The 17,610-nt window shown below is 43.8% G+C and overlaps 1 protein-coding gene across 2 annotated transcripts in view; it reads left to right on the top strand.

Annotated features, from left to right (window-relative positions):
- Positions 1-17,610, top strand: part of NAPB (NSF attachment protein beta) — a 54,260-nt gene that overhangs the window by 24,401 nt on the left and 12,249 nt on the right. The window contains exons 4-5 of one of the 2 annotated variants that reach the window (XM_058563345.1): positions 1,608-1,654; positions 1,805-1,882. In XM_058563345.1, the coding sequence (XP_058419328.1) occupies positions 1,608-1,654; positions 1,805-1,882 (125 nt within the window). The remainder of the gene's footprint in view (positions 1-1,607; positions 1,655-1,804; positions 1,883-17,610) is intronic. The other variant, XM_058563344.1, reaches the window with a different exon arrangement.

Here is a 17,610-nt window from a genome sequence, read left to right as displayed (position 1 = left end):
TATTTAAAATGTTAAAATTTTGCAAATAGTATTTCTTTCTTTCTTAGAGGACTGTACGCTTAATGATTAAAAGCATGAATTTCTTCTTCCCTTCCACACATGGCACTGGTAGCTATGGAGTCTCCCTTTTTCTTTTTAGCAGTCCATTTTAACACAGAAATCTCAACTTTTATGAATATATCATACAGAAATAGATATTTCAAGGGCTAATCACAGTTTATTTCCCAATGTGAAAAACAGGACACAGCCTAAATGAGCAGTAAGAGTAGAATGGTAAAATTATAATCCATTATGCAAACATTAAAATCCCTGGTTTCAGAGACTCTTCAATGACCTGGTAAATGCTCACATGGTAACTAAAGAACCACATGAGAATTGAGACCTCAAATTCATGAAAAAGTTTTTGCACACAGAATTGCATCCAGAAAACAGTGGAAGGAAAAGTACGTCAAAATACTAACAGCGGGTTTGAGTGGGGTTGTGGATAGCTTATTTTTTTGTTTCTCTGTTTTTTGTTTTTTGTGTTTTTTTTTGCTGAGGAGAATTCACCCTGAGCTAACATCCATTGCCAGTCTTCCTTTTTTTTTTTTGCTTGAGAAAGATTAGCCCTAAGCTAACATCTGTGCCAATCTTCCTCTATTTTGTGTTGGTTGCTGCCACAGCATGGCTGACAAGTGGCATAGGTCCATGCCTAGGCGTAGGTCCCAACCTGCGAACCTGGGCTGCTGAAGCAGAATGCGCTGAATTTAACCGCTATGCCAAGGGGCCAGCCCGTTTCTCTGAATTTTTAAAGGTGTAACAATGAATCCACATTTCTTATATAGTTTAGGAGAAAATTGCTTTTACTTTTTGTTAATCTACTTACTTTTCTAGTTCTTCAGTCAGGCCTTTTCACTTTGCTGCCTTTTTTAAAGGAAAAGCAGTAAACTTGGAGCTGTCAACCATGTGCTAGCATTTTAAACACCACCGTTTTGTGACAAGAAATTTGTTGGCTCGATGTTTTAGAAAATTAATATAATTTATTAGCACTATTCATTTATTAGCTTTTTTTCTTCCTTCCTACACCAAATGTTAAAAGCATCTTTTAACATTGTACAAAATGTTGACTTTGCTTAAGAGTTGTCTGAACAGGGATTTCAAAGTGCTTTTGATTTTGGCTGTATGAAGCGTAGTCTATTGGAGTGATCTTTCTTGTGAAGTACTATCTTCCAAAATTAATGTGTATACGTGATATCAATGAAGAATGTATTTATGTTTATGTTTTAGCAGATATAGCTGATCAGTGTTGATGACACCCCCATGGTTTTGTCTTCTTATAATGCAGTCTTTCCCCTGGATGGAGTCGTCACTGTCAGGTTAAGAGTAACTGAGCCATACCCCTGCAGCTCCAGTTCTCTAAATTGCACTGCAGCTGCTGCGGACAGAGCATGCTGAGGGGTCTGGACTTGTTGGTGATTTGTATTTGCTTCTCACTAACTAACCTGCCCACCCTCTGCCCCTAATGGGGCCTCCTTAACATTCTAGTAACAGCCAGGAAGACAGGCTCACCTGAACCCTCTTTGACTGAATGGATTTTTCATTGTTTTTCTTAAATGCCTTCGCTTCAGAGGCTATCAACTGCTTAAATGCAGCCATCGACATTTACACAGACATGGTAAGACATTGCCTTGCTTGAGCGGCTGTGGGGTGGAGTCTTTGAGATGGCTTAGAGTTGTACTTTTTTTTTTTTTTTTGGTTTCCGAACTGATTGGCATTTAGATAGATAAAACAGGAATATGACTGTCTTTTTTTTTTTCCTCCCCAGGGAAGGTTTACAATTGCGGCCAAGCACCACATTACCATTGCTGAGATCTATGAGACTGAACTTGTAGACATCGAGAAGGTAAAGCAGTGAACGTGATTCCTCATAAACTTGATGCGAAGCAGATAGATAAAACCCTCCCTTTTCTAGTGTCGGGAGAGAGGGAGAATCTCCCTCTGCCCTTTTCCTTAAGGTTCTTATGGCTGGCCAAATAATTAACAAGACAGGTTAGCAGGAGAAAATAATACCAAGTTTAATAACATGTATACATGGGAGAAAGCAGGGACACTGCGTTTCTCAACACAACAGCAGAAATTCTCGTCTTAAATATATCATCTTCAGCTAAAGACAAATAGAGGGTGTTGGGGGTGGGGGTGTCAGTTACAGGAGCTTACCACTAAAGCACTGTAAACAAGAGTAAGGTTATTATGCAGATTTAAGGCCTCACCTTCCACATTGATAAGTTTCTAGAAATGAGGTCATCCCCCCTCTTCCCAATACAGAGAGGGAGATACCTTTACAAATGGACATTTCCCTTATAAATGTAAATGTTTGTCTGGCAACTCCTCGCAGGGCCATCCAGAGAATGTGGCCAGAGAGACAGAACTTCCAATAAGATGGGCTTGTTGGTGCCTTTTCTATTGTAACCTCTATCCTGCATTATCTTTACAGCCATCATGCTAATAACTCCTTCCTGAAACAGATCTTTTGTTTTAAATTCTTTAGGCGGTTTGGGAGGGGAAACTCAAATATTCCTCCTGAGTTCTCTGAGTGCTTATTGTCTTCAGCTCTAAATAATCCGCATACCAGAGTGGTGCCTCCTGGGGTAACTTGCCCTGAGCACTATCAGTTCCGTCCTCTGAAACTTCCCTAGAAGTTTCACGTATTAAAAGCTGAGCTGGTGACTGTGGAGAGAGAAATCGTGTTAGTATCCGAGTGATAAGAAGTCTGCAAAGAGAGAAAAGAACGTAGATTAGAATGAGGATGAACAAGCAGAAAAGAACAAATCGGAGCACATTTCCCCACACTCCATTAAACCAGTCCCCCAATCCTGGCTAGGGCTTGGTAAACTGGCATATAGGGGGTGTTTGGTCTGTGCCTGACTTGTTTAAAAGGAGAGGGTTAGTAAAAGCAAGACACAGATCGGAAAAAAGCCCATAGCGGAGACTTAGAGAGGGGAAGAGGGACAGATAGAGACCAGCACTCTCCAGTCAGCTTTCTAATAAATGATTAAAAATATATATATATATATCCACTAATAGTTTGTGTGTGTGTGTGAGTGTGTATATGTATAGGGAGTTTTAAAGCAAGGGGGAGAAAATGGGTCAAAGTAGGTTTTCTTGATCCGTGGTCTTGGGAAAAGCTGTCTACTTCATGATGTCGGCTGCTTCTGGGGCCTGGGTTTTGGCCCTCGAAATCCTTAGTTTAAGGTCACCTTTGGGGATTATCCCCCAGGTGTCTTGAGAGCGATGTTCTGGGTCTATTTTGGCATGGCTTGCATGGATCCAGGAAGATTTTTCCTTTATTTTGATGGCAGTGCAGGTCGTCAGTAAGACTTCATAAGGTCCTTCTCAGCGAGGTGACAGTGCGTGTTTTCGTCTAAAGACCTTGATGTACACCCAGTCTCCTGGTCAAAAGGGATGGCAAGGCTTGTCAGAAGGTGGGGGCCAAGCCTCTTTTACCTGTTGACGATATGCTTCAAGTATACTAGTTAATTTTTGTATATAACTAGTCATAGCATCAAATTGTTCACTTAAGTGCCCATAATATTCACTTAATACAGGAATTGAAGGTTTAGAGACGCCAGTAGGCATCGGATGTCCAAAAACTATTTCAAAAGGAGTCAGTCCATGCCTTCTATTTGGAGTATTTTGAATCTCCGTAAGGGCCAAGGGCAGAGCTTCTGACCATTTAAGTCCCGTTTCTTGATAGACTTTTCCTAGAGTTCTTTTTATGTCTAGATTTTTACATTCCACTTGCGCTGATGACTGAGGGTAATATGGGGTATGAAATTTTAAGGAGTACCCCAGAGTTTTTGCAAGCAAGTGGTTTATCTCTGCTGTAAAATGAGTTCCTTGGTCTGATTCAATCCATAAAGGAATGCCAAAGCGAAGAATAACTTCAGTTATTAATTTCTTTACCACTGTTGTGGCATCTGCATGTCTGGTCAGATAGCATTCAGTCCATCCACTAAACATGCAGACAATAACCAAACAGTGAGAGTAACCTAAAGCTGAGGGCAAGTCTATAAAATCCATTTGGAGTGCCGCAAAGGGCAGCGTGGGCCTGGGAGGACTTCCTGGAGCACACCGATTTCTCCCAGAAACTTGGTAAGATTTGCAAGTTGTGCACTGGGAGGTAATTTGGTTAGAAATTTTATGGATGCCAGGGCAAAACCAATTGTCTTTTAGTTCCTTAACTATCCCCCGTTTGCACATATGTCCCATTTGGTGGGAGATAAGTGCAAACCAAAAAGTCAAAAGAAAGGGAGCTACTGGAAGTCCATTTGGCCCAATGTATAATCCATCTGATAATTGTTTGGCACCCTTTTGTATCCAATTGTCTTTTTCAGATTGTGGGGCATTTGCCTGATAGTTAATAACATCAGTCAGGGATAAAGGCAGGTTTAAAAATTGGGTGGAAAACGGATAAGGGGGTCCATAGTGAGCTGCATGTTTAGCAGCTCTGTCAGCCCTGTCATTCCCTAAAGATATGACATCAGTCTCCTTAGTATGGGCTGAACAATGAACAATGGCAATTTTAGAAGGAAAGTGAATAGCTTGTAATAAGGCTGCAATTAAGTGTCCATTAGCAATAGGAGTTCCTGTAGAAGTTAAGAATCCACGGGATTTCCAAACTGTGCCAACAGCATGGCAGACTCGAAAAGCGTATTTGGAGTCTGTGTAAATAGTGGCAGTTTTTCCTTTTGCTAATGTGCAGGCCCTAGTAAGAGCAATGAGTTCAGCAGCTTGGGCTGATCTTATGGTGGACAAAGAATAAGCTTCAGGAGATTCATGTGGGGAAACTATGGCATAACCAGTTATTATGCTTCCCCGGGAATTTCGTTTACAGGAGCCGTCACAAAACAGAAGTAAGTCTGGATTGTCTAAAGGGATGTCAGAGATCCTCTCGTGGCTTCGAGACCATTTCTGTAGTTGCAAGGCAATCATGTGGAATGGAGTGGGGCTCTCCATCATCAGGAAGGGGCAGTAAAGTAGCTGGATTTAAAGCATTGCAACAATGTAAGATGATGGAAGGGTTAGTTAAAAGAGGCTGCTCATAGGTGGTCTGTCGCCGTGTAGAGAGGTGTTGTGTCCTATGAACTTGCAAAATAGCTGACACAGAATGTGGGACATAGAGGTGAATGGGAGAGCCTAATGTAAGAGTACTGGCTTTATCAATCAGGGTGGCAGCTGCAGCCACCGCACGTAAGCATGGGGGCATGCCTGATGCCACAGGGTCTAGTTGGCATGAGAAATATGCTATAGGACGTATTTGAGAGGCAAAAGATTGTCCTAGAATGCCTGCAGCAATTCTATTATTTTCATGACAGTATAGATGAAAAGGCTTGTCAAAATTAGGTAAGCCAAGAGCCAGAGGCATGGACAAAGCTATTTTTAAGGTCTCAAAGGAGTTTAATGCCTCTGAGGGCCAGGAAATAGGCTCTGGGGCGATATCTGGGAGAAGAGAATACAGAGGTTTAGCAAGGGCTGCAAAATTAGGGATCCATTGGCGGCAGTAACCAGCAGCTCCTAGAAATTTACGTAGCTGTTTCTTTGTTTTGGGGAGAGGGCTGGATAAAATTGACTCAAGGCGTTTGGGGGTTAGCTTTTGAATGCTTGAGATATTTCATGCCCTAAGTAGCTAACAGTCGTTTGCACCCACTGAAGTTTAGACCTGGAGGCTTTATGGCCTTGTTCAGCTAGGGCTTTCAGGAGAATGAGAGAATCTGTAAGAGCTCCCTGCTTAGTTGGATTACAGAGTAAAAGGTCATCAACATATTGAACAAGAGTGGAGCCTTGAGTGAAGACTACAGAATCCAAGTCAACTTTAAGGACCTGGGAAAATATCGAGGGGGACTCACAATATCCCTGAGGTATTCGAGTCCATGTTAATTGTCTCTCTTTACATGTAAATGCGAAAAGAAATAGTGAGTCAGGGTGCAATGGGATTGAAAAGAAAGCTGAGCAGAGGTCAACTTCTGTAAACCAGACTGCATCAGCAGGTATTGAGGTCAGGATGACAGCTGGATTAGGGACCACAGGATGCCGAGGAATTACAAAAGAGTTTATGGTTCTGAGGTCTTGTACAAATCTATAGATTTGGTTCCCGTCTGAGTCAAATTTGCCTTCCTTTTTTACTGGCAAGATTGGAGTGTTACAGGGCGAGGAAGTAAAAACTAGTACACCCTGTTGCAAAAGGGAGTCTATTATGGGTTCAGTTCCTCGCTCAGCATCTCTGGAGAGCGGGTATTGGGCTACTGATGGAAACGGTTTATTTTTTTTCCAAGTAACATGCACGGGCTCAGCACTAAGCAGCAATCCTACCTCATTTGCATGTGTAGCCCAGAGACTGATTGGGACATTCTTTAAAGACTCATCTTCCTGAGAAGGATTTAAATCAGGACTGAGTTTCCATCATGGAAAGTAGGAGACTTGGGGCTTGGTCAGAAGGCAAGGAGATAAAAACACCTTTTTCATTACAATTTATAGTGGCATTGAATTTACATGACAAATCTCGGCCAAAGAGGTTTGCTGGTGAACAGTCAGAGACTAAAAAAGCATAATGAGTGTTAAGGGGGCCTAAATATATTGGAGTGGGCTTAGATATGGGCAGTGAAATAGGCTGTCCAGAGACTCCAACAGCTTGAATAGAATCAGAGGTAACAGGTAGAGATATATCCTTTGAACGGATAGTAGAGAAGGTCGCACCAGTGTCAATTAAGAAATCCAGTTCCCGATCCTCTATTTTAAGTTTAACTGTAGGCTCAGGGGTGCGACTGAGGATCGGCTGACCCCATCATTTGAGGGAGAAATGCCCCTCAGGTGGAGAAAAATCAGCCTTTTGGGGGTGCTGGGGCCAAGCGGGAACATTTTTTAAACTTTCCCTTCTCTGAAGAGCGGGACATGCCCTTTTCCAATGCCCTGGTTTCTTGCAATACCTACAGTTGTCCGAAGGCAAATAGGGAGACATCTGAGTGGGCTTTAGTTTACTTTCAGGGTTGAATTTTTGCTTTCCAAAAGATTTAATTTGCAAAGCAAGAAGAGTTGTCTTTAATTCTCTTTTCCTTTTGCTTTCTTGCTGACAATTTTCAAAGAATTGTGTAGCAGCCTCCATTATTACACTTAATGGTTGCCCTGCCCAACCAACCACACTGTTTTGAATTTGTTTCTTTATATCAGGCAGAAAATTTCCAACTAAAGCAGAAATTAGGAGATTCCTATGTTCTGGGGCTTCCAGATTCAATGCAGTGTGTCTTTGGAAAGTCTGAATAAACCGTTCAACAAAAGCTTTAGGATGTTCCCCCTTGTTCTGAGTGCATAATTCAATTTTTGACCAATTAACTTTAGGAGGAAACGCCTCTAGAATCGCTCCTGTTAAACCTTGAATATCAGCCTCTAGCTGTGCCACTTCTTCGTCATCTGCAGGAGGGCCTGGGAGAGGGTCTGGCCATCTATTTCCTCTATGAGGGGGGTTTTCTTCAAGGGGCCGTCTGGCCTGTCTGATAACTAGAGTGTAGTCATGGGCTAGAAGAACACCCCTTAGCAGCCAGTCAAGGTCTCGGTGGGTGGGGCTATGAATAGCCACTAATCTTTCTAATTCTTCTCTAAATTTAGTGGGATCTTCTGTTAATGGAGGCAGGAGGGTTTTATAATTTAATAGATCAGCTGCTGTCCAGGGGACATGAATTCTCTGCAGCAGAGGTCCAGGATACATCCGCAATGGACACTGCATAGGAATGTCTGAAGCTGACAGAGCCTGATTACAGAGCCCTGGAAAGTAAGAGGAGTTGTAAGACACAGCAAAACAAACCTTCCTGCCCTTCCTGAGTGTTTCTACTAAATTTACTTCTTGGTTTTCAGAATTTACACAAGTAACCTGTATGCCCCTCGCTTGGAGGTCAGGCCTAAGCGCCCCCTGTAGGTCTTCAACAGTGAGAGAAGTTAAAACAGGCAGCTGAATGCCCTTCGGAGAAGTTGGAGTTCTGGGACCTAAGGGAACTGGCTGAGGAGGTGGCTGAGGAGCTAAGTCTTGAGGGGGAGGATTTGGACCAGGGGCCCAGAGCCAAAAGATCTTCTGGGGAGTCAGGGACAGGGAGTTGGGGATATAAGGGAGTGTAGGAGGGAGGAGAAAGGGAATTTTCAGTAAATTTGCTTTTCGATCTTTGTTCTAACTCCGACTTTTGTTTTTTCATTTTATTAAGAGATTCGCTAAGGCTAGGCGTTATATCTTTCTGGGTTTTCTTTTCAATTTGATCTTCCCATAAATACCAATAAGGCAGCTGCTTGGGATGAGAGCTCTCTAAAATATTTTTCAAATATAGAAGTTTTTCCAATTCAAAGGATCCATCGTCTGGCCATTGACGAGTAGCATCTTCATTTGTGTATTTATTCCAATAGTGACTCAATCCAATAAGCCTTTTTAAGGAAAGACCCGGAGGTAACTTCCCATGCTTAGAATAAATCTTTACCATGGACGCAAGAGGCGTCCCTGGTGAGGGCGCAGATGATGTAGCCCCCATGATCCACAGAATTCACTCCCAAAGATATTCAGAGAAAGTAAAGACCTTCGTTGCACAGGCAGTAAGGATGGTGTAGTGAAAACGGTGTCTCCGGTCTCCCACAATAGTGTGGGACGCCTCCAGTCACAGACCCGCTAATCTGTGACACCGGGCAGGCAATACTGGAATGGGATTTTTCCAGCACTAACAAGCAACGAAGGTTAAGACGACAAAAGCCCTTATGGACTTGGCCCGTTATGACAAACTCCCCTGAGAGCTTGGCACAGCCGGACAAAGAGACAGTTCAGAACCCCAGTCTACTCAACTGGCCACCAAGGGGCACCCCCGGTAAATGCACCTTCCGTATGGTGGAGACCAAGGAGAATATTCTCACTGGTCACAAAGCCAAGTTTTCTTAGGACACAGAACAAGACAGAAGGAAAAACCTCATCCGGTTTTTTCTTATGTGCGCAATGACAGCTTTAGCCATGCCTTATGTCTCTTGGAGCCAGAATAATACCTAGCGGGGGAGGTGCCGCGGGGTTGGGGACTGTGTGCTTTACAGAGTACCTCGTCATTGCACGGACATTTTCTTGCAGTTGCCGGGGGACATGTGTCATCTACCCCGTTCCGTGACCCAACTTATCCTGTCACGGGAGTCTTCTGAAAGTGGCGAGCGCCCTAATGGCTCTTAACTGCTCGACCCGTGCCCACCAAATTTGCAGCCTTTTTGGCTTCCAAGATGCCCTTGGCAATGACCTTCACTTCATGTGCATATTAACCCACAGCAAAGTTTGTCTAACTAGATGCCGGTCTGATGAGACCCGCAAACTCACCAGTCTGTGGGGCCGGCCCGGACAGCAGGCTTATAGGGCCTATGCCTGCGTCCTACCCTATGGTATTTCCTTCTTATGACAAAAGACACAGACAAAAGAGAAAAACAGAGACTATCTCTGGGAGGAAAAGCGATCAAGACCAAAACCAAGAGTAGTCTACCAAATTTACCAGAGTCACTAAAAGCGCAAGAAACTAGTTTCCCAAATATTTTCTCCTGCCAATCTAAATTTAGAAAAAGAAAAAAATTCTCACCACTTCCTTCCATTGGACCCCGCAGATAGAGATTCCGGGAGGCTGACGTGGTAAGAAGTCTTAACCTTTTGCCGGCTTTCGTGAGGCGTTCCCGTATCTCATCATCTGCATTAGTCCAGGGAGAAGGCAGTTCTTCCAGCCAGAGGAGGCAACTTGCCAGCCAGTTAGAGTCCCTTCGTGGTCGCCAAAACTGTCGGGAGAGAAGGAGAATCTCCCTCTGCCCTTTTCCTTAAGGTTCTTATGGCTGGCCAAATAATTAACAAGACAGGTTAGCAGGAGAAAATAATACCAAGTTTAATAACATGTATACATGGGAGAAAGCAGGGACACTGCGTTTCTCAACACAATAGCAGAAATTCTCGTCTTAAATATCATCTTTAGCTAAAGACAAATAGAGGATGTTGGCAGGTGGGGGTGTCAGTTCCAGGAGATTACCACTAAAGCACTGTAAACAAGAGTAAGGTTATTATGCAGATTTAAGGCCTCACCTTCCACATTGATAAGTTTCTAGAAATGAGGTCATCCCCCCTCTTCCCAATACAGAGAGGGAGATACCTTTACAAATGGACGTTTCCCTTATAAATGTAAATGTTTGTCTGGCAACTCCTCGCAGGGCCATCCAGAGAATGTGGCCAGAGAGACAGAACTTCCGATAAGATGGGTTTGTTGGTGCCTTTTCTGTTGTAACCTCTATCCTACATTATCTTTACAGCCATCATGCTAATAAACTCCTTCCTGAAACAGATCTTTTGTTTTAAATTCTTTAGGCAGTTTGGGAGGGGAAACTCAAATATTCCTCCTGAGTTCTCTGAGTGCTTATTGTCTTCAGCTCTAAATAATCCGCATACCAGAGTGGTGCCTCCTGGGGTAACTTGCCCTGAGCACCATCACCAGCTGAGCTGAGTGGTGCAGAGTGGTCAAAGATGACTTCACATGGAGACTCTAGGGGCCTCGTGGGCTGAAGAGTAGACAGGCTGTTTTCCTAGAGTGAGTGTCTGAGACATGAGAGTTGGTTAAGATTTACCAAGCTCACTCATTGTTTCTGCTCTGTCTGATTCGTGTCAGAATATTGATATTACCAGAAGAATCTTCATCTCTATTGCTGAGGTCCCTGCAGCCCTGTGAAGGAAGCCCAAGTCCTGTGGGTATTTGCACACCTTTATATTCAGGCCCTGCCCTTGGGGAAGAAGATGGGTGAACACTGACTTGCCACACATGTGTTTCACTTGGATCTGGTTTTCTGAGCTGTGATTTATGGTAGTGTCGGGGGAAGAGGGAGAATCTCCCTCTGCCCTTTCCCTTAAGGTTCTTATGGCTGGCCAAATAATTAACAAGACAAGTTAGCAGGAGAAAATAATACCAAGTTTAATAACATGTATACATGGGAGAAAGCAGGGACACTGCGTTTCTCAACACAATAGCAGAAATTCTCATCTTAAATACCATGTTCAGCCAATGACAAAGGAGGATTTTGGGGGTGGGGGGAGTCAGTTACAGGAGATTACCACTAAAGCACAGTAAACAAGAGTAAGGTTATTATGCAGCCCCAAGGCCTCACCTTCCACATTGATAAGTCACTAGAAATGAGCTCATCCCCCTCTCTTCTCAAAACAGAGAGGGAGATACCTTTACAAATGGAGATTTCCCTTATAAATGTAAATGATTGTCTGGCAACTCCTTGCAGGGTCATCCAAAGAATGTGGCCAGAGAGACAGAACTCCCGATAAGATGGGCTTGTTGGTGCCTTTTCTATTGTAACCTCTATCCTACATTATCTTTATAGCAGTCATGATAGATCTGTTCTGGGAAGGAGCCACCATGTCAAATTCTTTAGGCAGTTAGTGGAGGAGGTCAAATGTCCTTCAGAGAAAACAACCAAGGTAAAGAGATAGATTGCAGGGTGGCCAAATCTTGATCTCCCACAGTAGCAAAAGAAAATGTTACCGCACCAGGTCTGTTTTTGCCCTCCGCCCAGAAAGCCAAACACCGAGAAGACAAGATTGCAAAGAGAGAGAGCGTTTATTAATCACAAGGCAGCCAAGTGAGGAAACGGGAGAATGAATCTCAAATCCACTTCCCCGAAAATAGGGACTCAGGGATATTTATGGGGTAGGGGGCAAGGTGATCTGAAGTGATTGGAGGTGAGGAGAGATGAGGTAATTGTGATCTGCACAAATGGAGTCAGGCTTCATGCCTCTTCGTAGGATGCATGTTCACAGAATGGCGGCCTTATCATGCCCTCAAGGTGGTCGCAGCCCAGCCTGAAGTGGACAATGGGTTCCAATTCCTGGAAAAAAAAAGCTCAAACACCCATTATCATGGTGACCCAGGCTCCAGGGAGATCATCTGTAGGAACCTAGTGGGAGTCAGATAGCATATTGCCTAAACAGCTCAGTTAACAATGGGCAAGTTTATCATGCAGATTTAAGTCCTTGCCTTCCGTTCTGATAAGTTTCTGGGTAAGGCCTTCCCCACCTTCTTCCTGGTACAGAGAAGAAGATACCTTTACAAATGGAGATTTCCTTTACAAATGTAAATGTGTCTTACAAAGGGTAACCAGAACTAAGAATGGGCTTAGCAAGGACCCTCCCAGATACCCAGAGATGTCTATGGTCATGGCCTGTTCTGGGGACAGGCCTCCCATCCCAAACTCTTTTGGTCAGTTAGTGGGGGTGAGGGCCACAAGTGTCTTTCAGGCAGAGACATATTTTGAGGTGGCCAAATCCAATCCCCCATAGTTACTAGCTGCTTAATCATCAATGGCTAACTGTTTGCCGGTTTCAAGAAGAGGGAGGAAACACTTATTGAGCACCTACAGTTTTCCAGGCCTAGGCCTTGTCCTTGGTGCCATGCCATGGGTCTTACCACATTTCAGCTTTGCAGCTCTGGCGGCCCCTTTATGCGTGTGGAAACTAGGGCTCAGAAGGGTTGCACTGCCTAGGATCACTCAGGTTGGAACCAGTGGAGCTGATGTAAAGCTGGCCCCAGCACTGAGTTTTCTCCTGTCTCGCGCTGACTTCTCAGTCATGGGATCACCAGCAGGGCTGGAGTGTATCTCAGTGTGAGGAAAACACATTTGTTAGGTTCCAGAGGCTGCCTTAGCTCAGACTGGAGACAGATGTTTATGTAAAACTGCTCCTGAGTACTGTGGAAGACAACAGATGTGAGTCAGACAGATAGACAGTAGTGGAGGAGATCATTGCTAGTTACTGTCAGACTAATGAACGCTAAGCGTGCTTGTAGAGATTACTGTCCCATCCTGTATTGAGGGTCATGGCACTCCCTGGGCCTGCTGCGGCATCAGACAGTTGTCACTCTTCCTCTTTGTTTCACTTCTTCCCTCAGTGGCTTCTGGAACACTGCCCCCACCTGGTTCGGTGGCCACCTCACTGAGCGCTCTCTCCCAGCTCCTTGGCTGGTGCCTCCTCTTCTCCTCCCCCTCTAGTGTGGGGTGCCCCAGGGTTGGGTCCTTGTCTTTTCTCACTCTGCATTTGCCCGTTGGTACTTCTCTCTGCACGCAGTCAGCATCACAGCTTTAAGTGACATCCGTATGCCAGTGACATGCAAATCTGTCTGCAGTGCAGACCTCTCCTGAATATCACATTCCCGTATCCCCCTGTCTGCCAGCCTCTCCACTTGCGTCCAACAGTCGTCTTAAACCCAGCATGTCTGAGCCTGAATTCTGATCTCGTCCTACCTCTCACCCCAGTGTTCCCCTGCAAACCACAGGCCTCTTTGCGTTCTCTTTCTCCATGTCCAGTCTGTAAGCAATTTCTGTGGGCACTGTCCTCAAAGCTCCTGAGTCTTAGCACTTCTGACTACCTTGTTGTCCCTCAGCTTTCACTGGATCACGGCAGTAACTTCCAAACTGGCCTCTCTGCTTTTACTCCTGCCCCGCTACCGTGTAACAGAGCAGCTAGTGATCCTTGTAGGCAGTAAATCAGACTGTTTCTCTGCTGCTTACAACCTGACATTGGCCCTCCCCTTTACTCAGAGGCACAGTCAGAGTCTTGCAGATGGCCTCCAACTGCCCACTAATTTGCCCCCTCACCCATGTGCCTCTCGGACCTCTCCTCTTACTCTTCTCCCCCTTTCTCCCCACGCTGTACCCTGCCGTGGCCACCCTGACCTCTTTACTGATCCTCACACATGCCAGATGAGCTCCTGCCTCAGGACCTTTGCACCACTGTTCCTTCTGCCTGCAGAGCTCCCTAGATGTCCACGTGCTTCAGGTTTTTGCTCATTTGTCACCTTTTCTATGAGACCTATAATGACCACTTAGTTAAAATTGGAACCTCAGTCCCTCAAGAATACATACCCAGACACCTCCCCCCACCTCAGCCTTTTCTCTGCAGTGCATGGGTCACCTTATATCATGTGCTGCAATATGCTTGCTCATCATTCCTGTCATTCATCTTCTCTCTATCTGCTAGAGTGGGCGCCAGTGTCAACAAGGGAGCTTTGCCTCTGGTTTACTGGTGTGTCCCAAGAGCCCAGAACTCTGGGACATTGTAGGTTCTAATAAATCAACAAACAAACGACACACACGTCTCTGCCATAGCAGTGTACCTGCCAGAGCAAATGGAGTCTTTCTTGGTCAGGGAGGCATCTCTTAGTTCTCAAGTTGGACTGGTATGGTTAACCTTCACCCTCTAACTTCATGCTGACCATCACCTTTTTGTTATACAGCACAAAATTTGCGGACTTGTTACATAGAATTCATTATTTGGCCATTTTTATCATAATATGCCGTGTTTTTCCAAGGCTACCCTCTCTCTGATCTTGACTAGATCAGGGCTACCAAGCACGGTGGCATGTGCACCTTCTTTTTGGAGAGGTTATCTGCAGATCCTGCAGGGAGATGATGAGCCCAGATCTGAGCTCTTCTTTGTTCCCTGGTGTAAAATTGATGAAGGAATAGGAGGGAGACAGGTCTGGTGTGGCTGGGATATTTATTTGGTCAGGGTGTCTTGGGTGGGCACAATATCTTTATTGAAGGTGAATCATCTTGGGGAGATGAGCACTCATGTGCAGAGCATCTTGCCAGCTGAGTCTACTTTGTCACCTCCTTGTCCATGGTGGTCAGAAGAGCACTCTGAAGGTGGGAGCCCATAGCACTGTGTCATCTCTGTTGCCAGGGCATGGTCTCGGGCAGCCACTTCACCACATGGGTCTCCTTAAAATGCAGGGTAGGTAAAATAATCTATGGCGCACTCTTATTTTCCTTCTTTTTTAGAAAAATTGATTTGTCATGGCAGCTTCTAAAGCCCCCCTTCCTTGGTGTTCCTGCCATTCTGCGAGTTGGCCAGTAGGTGGCATCTTCTTTCATGGATAGGATGTGTTCTTTTAAAAGCAATTTAAGAATATTGCTCAACACACACACAGGGTTAACTTGTCATATTCCCTGATGTTTGGGCTCTTGTGTTTAGAAACATCATCACCGTCATTTCCCTGGTTGGACTCACTGTATTGTGGTTGGTGGTGTATGAAGTTTAAATTAGAAAAATCAGACACACCAAGGTATCTTATATCTTATTTATTACAGATCAATTTCATCCCTGTTAATACTGGCCACTATATGTTCTCTGATTCATTCACAGATTTTAGCTAGTGAACCATGAAGCGTGAAGTTTATTAAACTCATATTACTTGACTTCATGAAGTAAAACACTGAACCAAATAATAGTTGGGTCCTTTTTAAATGGTCTTTTAAAATATCCAGAGGAACTATGACCCATTTGTGTTTTAGCCCCTAGAGAACATGACTTCATACTGTTTGTTACAATGTAGGATAGATGTCTGTGGCAAGTTCGTGTTAGGTTCTCTCTAGGGGTATATATTCTAAAAGAATTGATCCCATTGGAAGGCTGTTGAAAGTTATTTCATCTACAAAGTGAACTGTTAAGCTTGAGCCCTGGAAATTGCATTTGCTTTAAGACACTGATGATGACTGTAGTCCTAGAGAGCTTTGTCTCATTTCAGGATCCGTGTATTCTCCAGCATCGTGACACTTAACCATGTTCCCCAAGGAGGAATATTGTAATTCCTTTGGCACGCTACTTAAATAATAGGATAATCAGGCTGGTTTTCATGTCTGGATTTATCGTTATTGTGCTGTTGTTATTGGTGGCTGTGTTCTACTTTTGATATTTGTTACTATCCTTGAAATTGTAAGATACAGCAGGCCAGTTTCTAGTGTGTAAGTGTCTGTTTGTGCCTGGTAAGTTTCACTACATGTTAAAAGTTCAGACTAGGTGTAGACATGCAAAGAGAACCTGAGGCCAACCTGTTTTCTCTGAAACTTCTCTGTTAAGGCTGTAGATAAGCTTTCCTTTCAACTTTGGTCTCTGACAGAACTTGGGACAACCATGAAATTTGATTATTAGTTTAATTAGCATTATTAAAAACCAAACTTTAAGTTTTTCTTTTATGTGATAAATTTAGCTATAGTTTACAGTTATAACATTTTTTAATCTCCAAAACAGCAGTTACATATGGTTTAAGCCAACCCTATTCATTGAGTTCTGGTGCCGTAAGAACTAGGAAGATAAGTAGCTACACTCCCTCTCTGGGGAGAGCTTGTATAATCTGATACTCTGCAGAAAGATTTGGTCACGTTTCTCATACCTTACCCCATTTATGGCAGTGGGAAAGAGTGCTGAATACTGGGGAGAGTGAGGACAGTTCAGAGATTATTTTTGATTAATCATAAATTCACTGACAAACTTTTCTTTCTGGGGCATTCAAATTAACCAAGATATTGGTAGTAGTTAATAGGGGACCCTCATGTGAAGTGCAGTTTGCGTTCATTCACCTAGCGTCTGTTTACTGAGCACCTACTACATGACACGCATTGTGCTGGGCTCTGGGACATAATGGTGAGCAAAACCGCCATGTGACCTGCCTTCACAGAGCTTAACATTTTAGTAGGGGAAGATGTGCATTCCTCAGATAATTGCATACATGTATGTATGTGACAGCTCTGACTTGTGCTCCAAAGGAATATATTCTACCAGGCGTTTTCTGGGTGCGTCTAGTATAGTATATTTGTTAAAAGAGACTATAGTGTTCTTTAATTTTAATATTTCATGAAGGACTTTTCATATTGAGCTTTCCCTCCATTAATTTTAATCATAGCACATTAGCCCATTATATTTCACCACTTAAATTGTTTCCGTGATTTCTCCGATTATAAATAATGCTGATAAAATTTTGGGGGGAGCATAGTAGTCAGGGTGGGCTAAATGACTGGAACAAATAGACACAAAACATAGTCATTTGAACAGAGAAGCGTCTGCTTTTCACAAACCGTCCGCGGTGCTCTGCAGCCCAGACTAGGCTAATGTTGGCCCTGCCCCCTTCAGCCTGTGGCTTCAGAGGTGGCTCTGCTCTCTTGGTCATGGTCACTACCACCTGCAGGACAGGGAGCCTGAGGCTTTACGGGCAGGTCTGTTTGTTTCCAGTCTGCTCCCTGACCAGTAACCACACCACAGTGGTTTTCTAACATACTTCCCTAGCCTGTTTTATTTTGTTTGTTGTTTTCTTGTCCCTGGGCCTCTTTTTTAACTCATTAGGGCTGCCTTGAAGTCATCGAACTGATAGTCTCAAGTGGGAAGACAGCACCTGTAATCTGATTTTTGCATTGTACTACCTCCCTCTTACGGGCTTACTGGGAAAATCTTGAAACTTAAGGCAGAGGTCTACAAACCCACCACTTGTTTATGTATGCCCTCGAGCTAAGAATGGTTTTCACATTTTTTAATCATTGAGGGGGAAAAAAAGCATTTTATAACGCATAAAGATTATATGAAACTGAAATTTTGTTGTCCATAGATAAAGGTTATTTGAACACAGCCGCAGTCATTCATTTATATATCATCTGTGACCACTTTTGTGCTACTGTAGGAGAGCTAAGTAGTTGCAACAGGTCATATGGCTCACAAAGCCTAAAATATTTATTATCTGGCCTGTTACAGAAAAGTTTGCCGGACTCCTGGTT

This window comes from Diceros bicornis, chromosome 19 (assembly GCF_020826845.1).
Source record: "Diceros bicornis minor isolate mBicDic1 chromosome 19, mDicBic1.mat.cur, whole genome shotgun sequence".
Classification (NCBI taxonomy): Eukaryota; Metazoa; Chordata; class Mammalia; order Perissodactyla; family Rhinocerotidae; genus Diceros; species Diceros bicornis.
The sequence above is the reverse complement of the archived record's forward strand: the minus strand, read 5'-3'. Positions and strand labels throughout refer to the sequence as shown.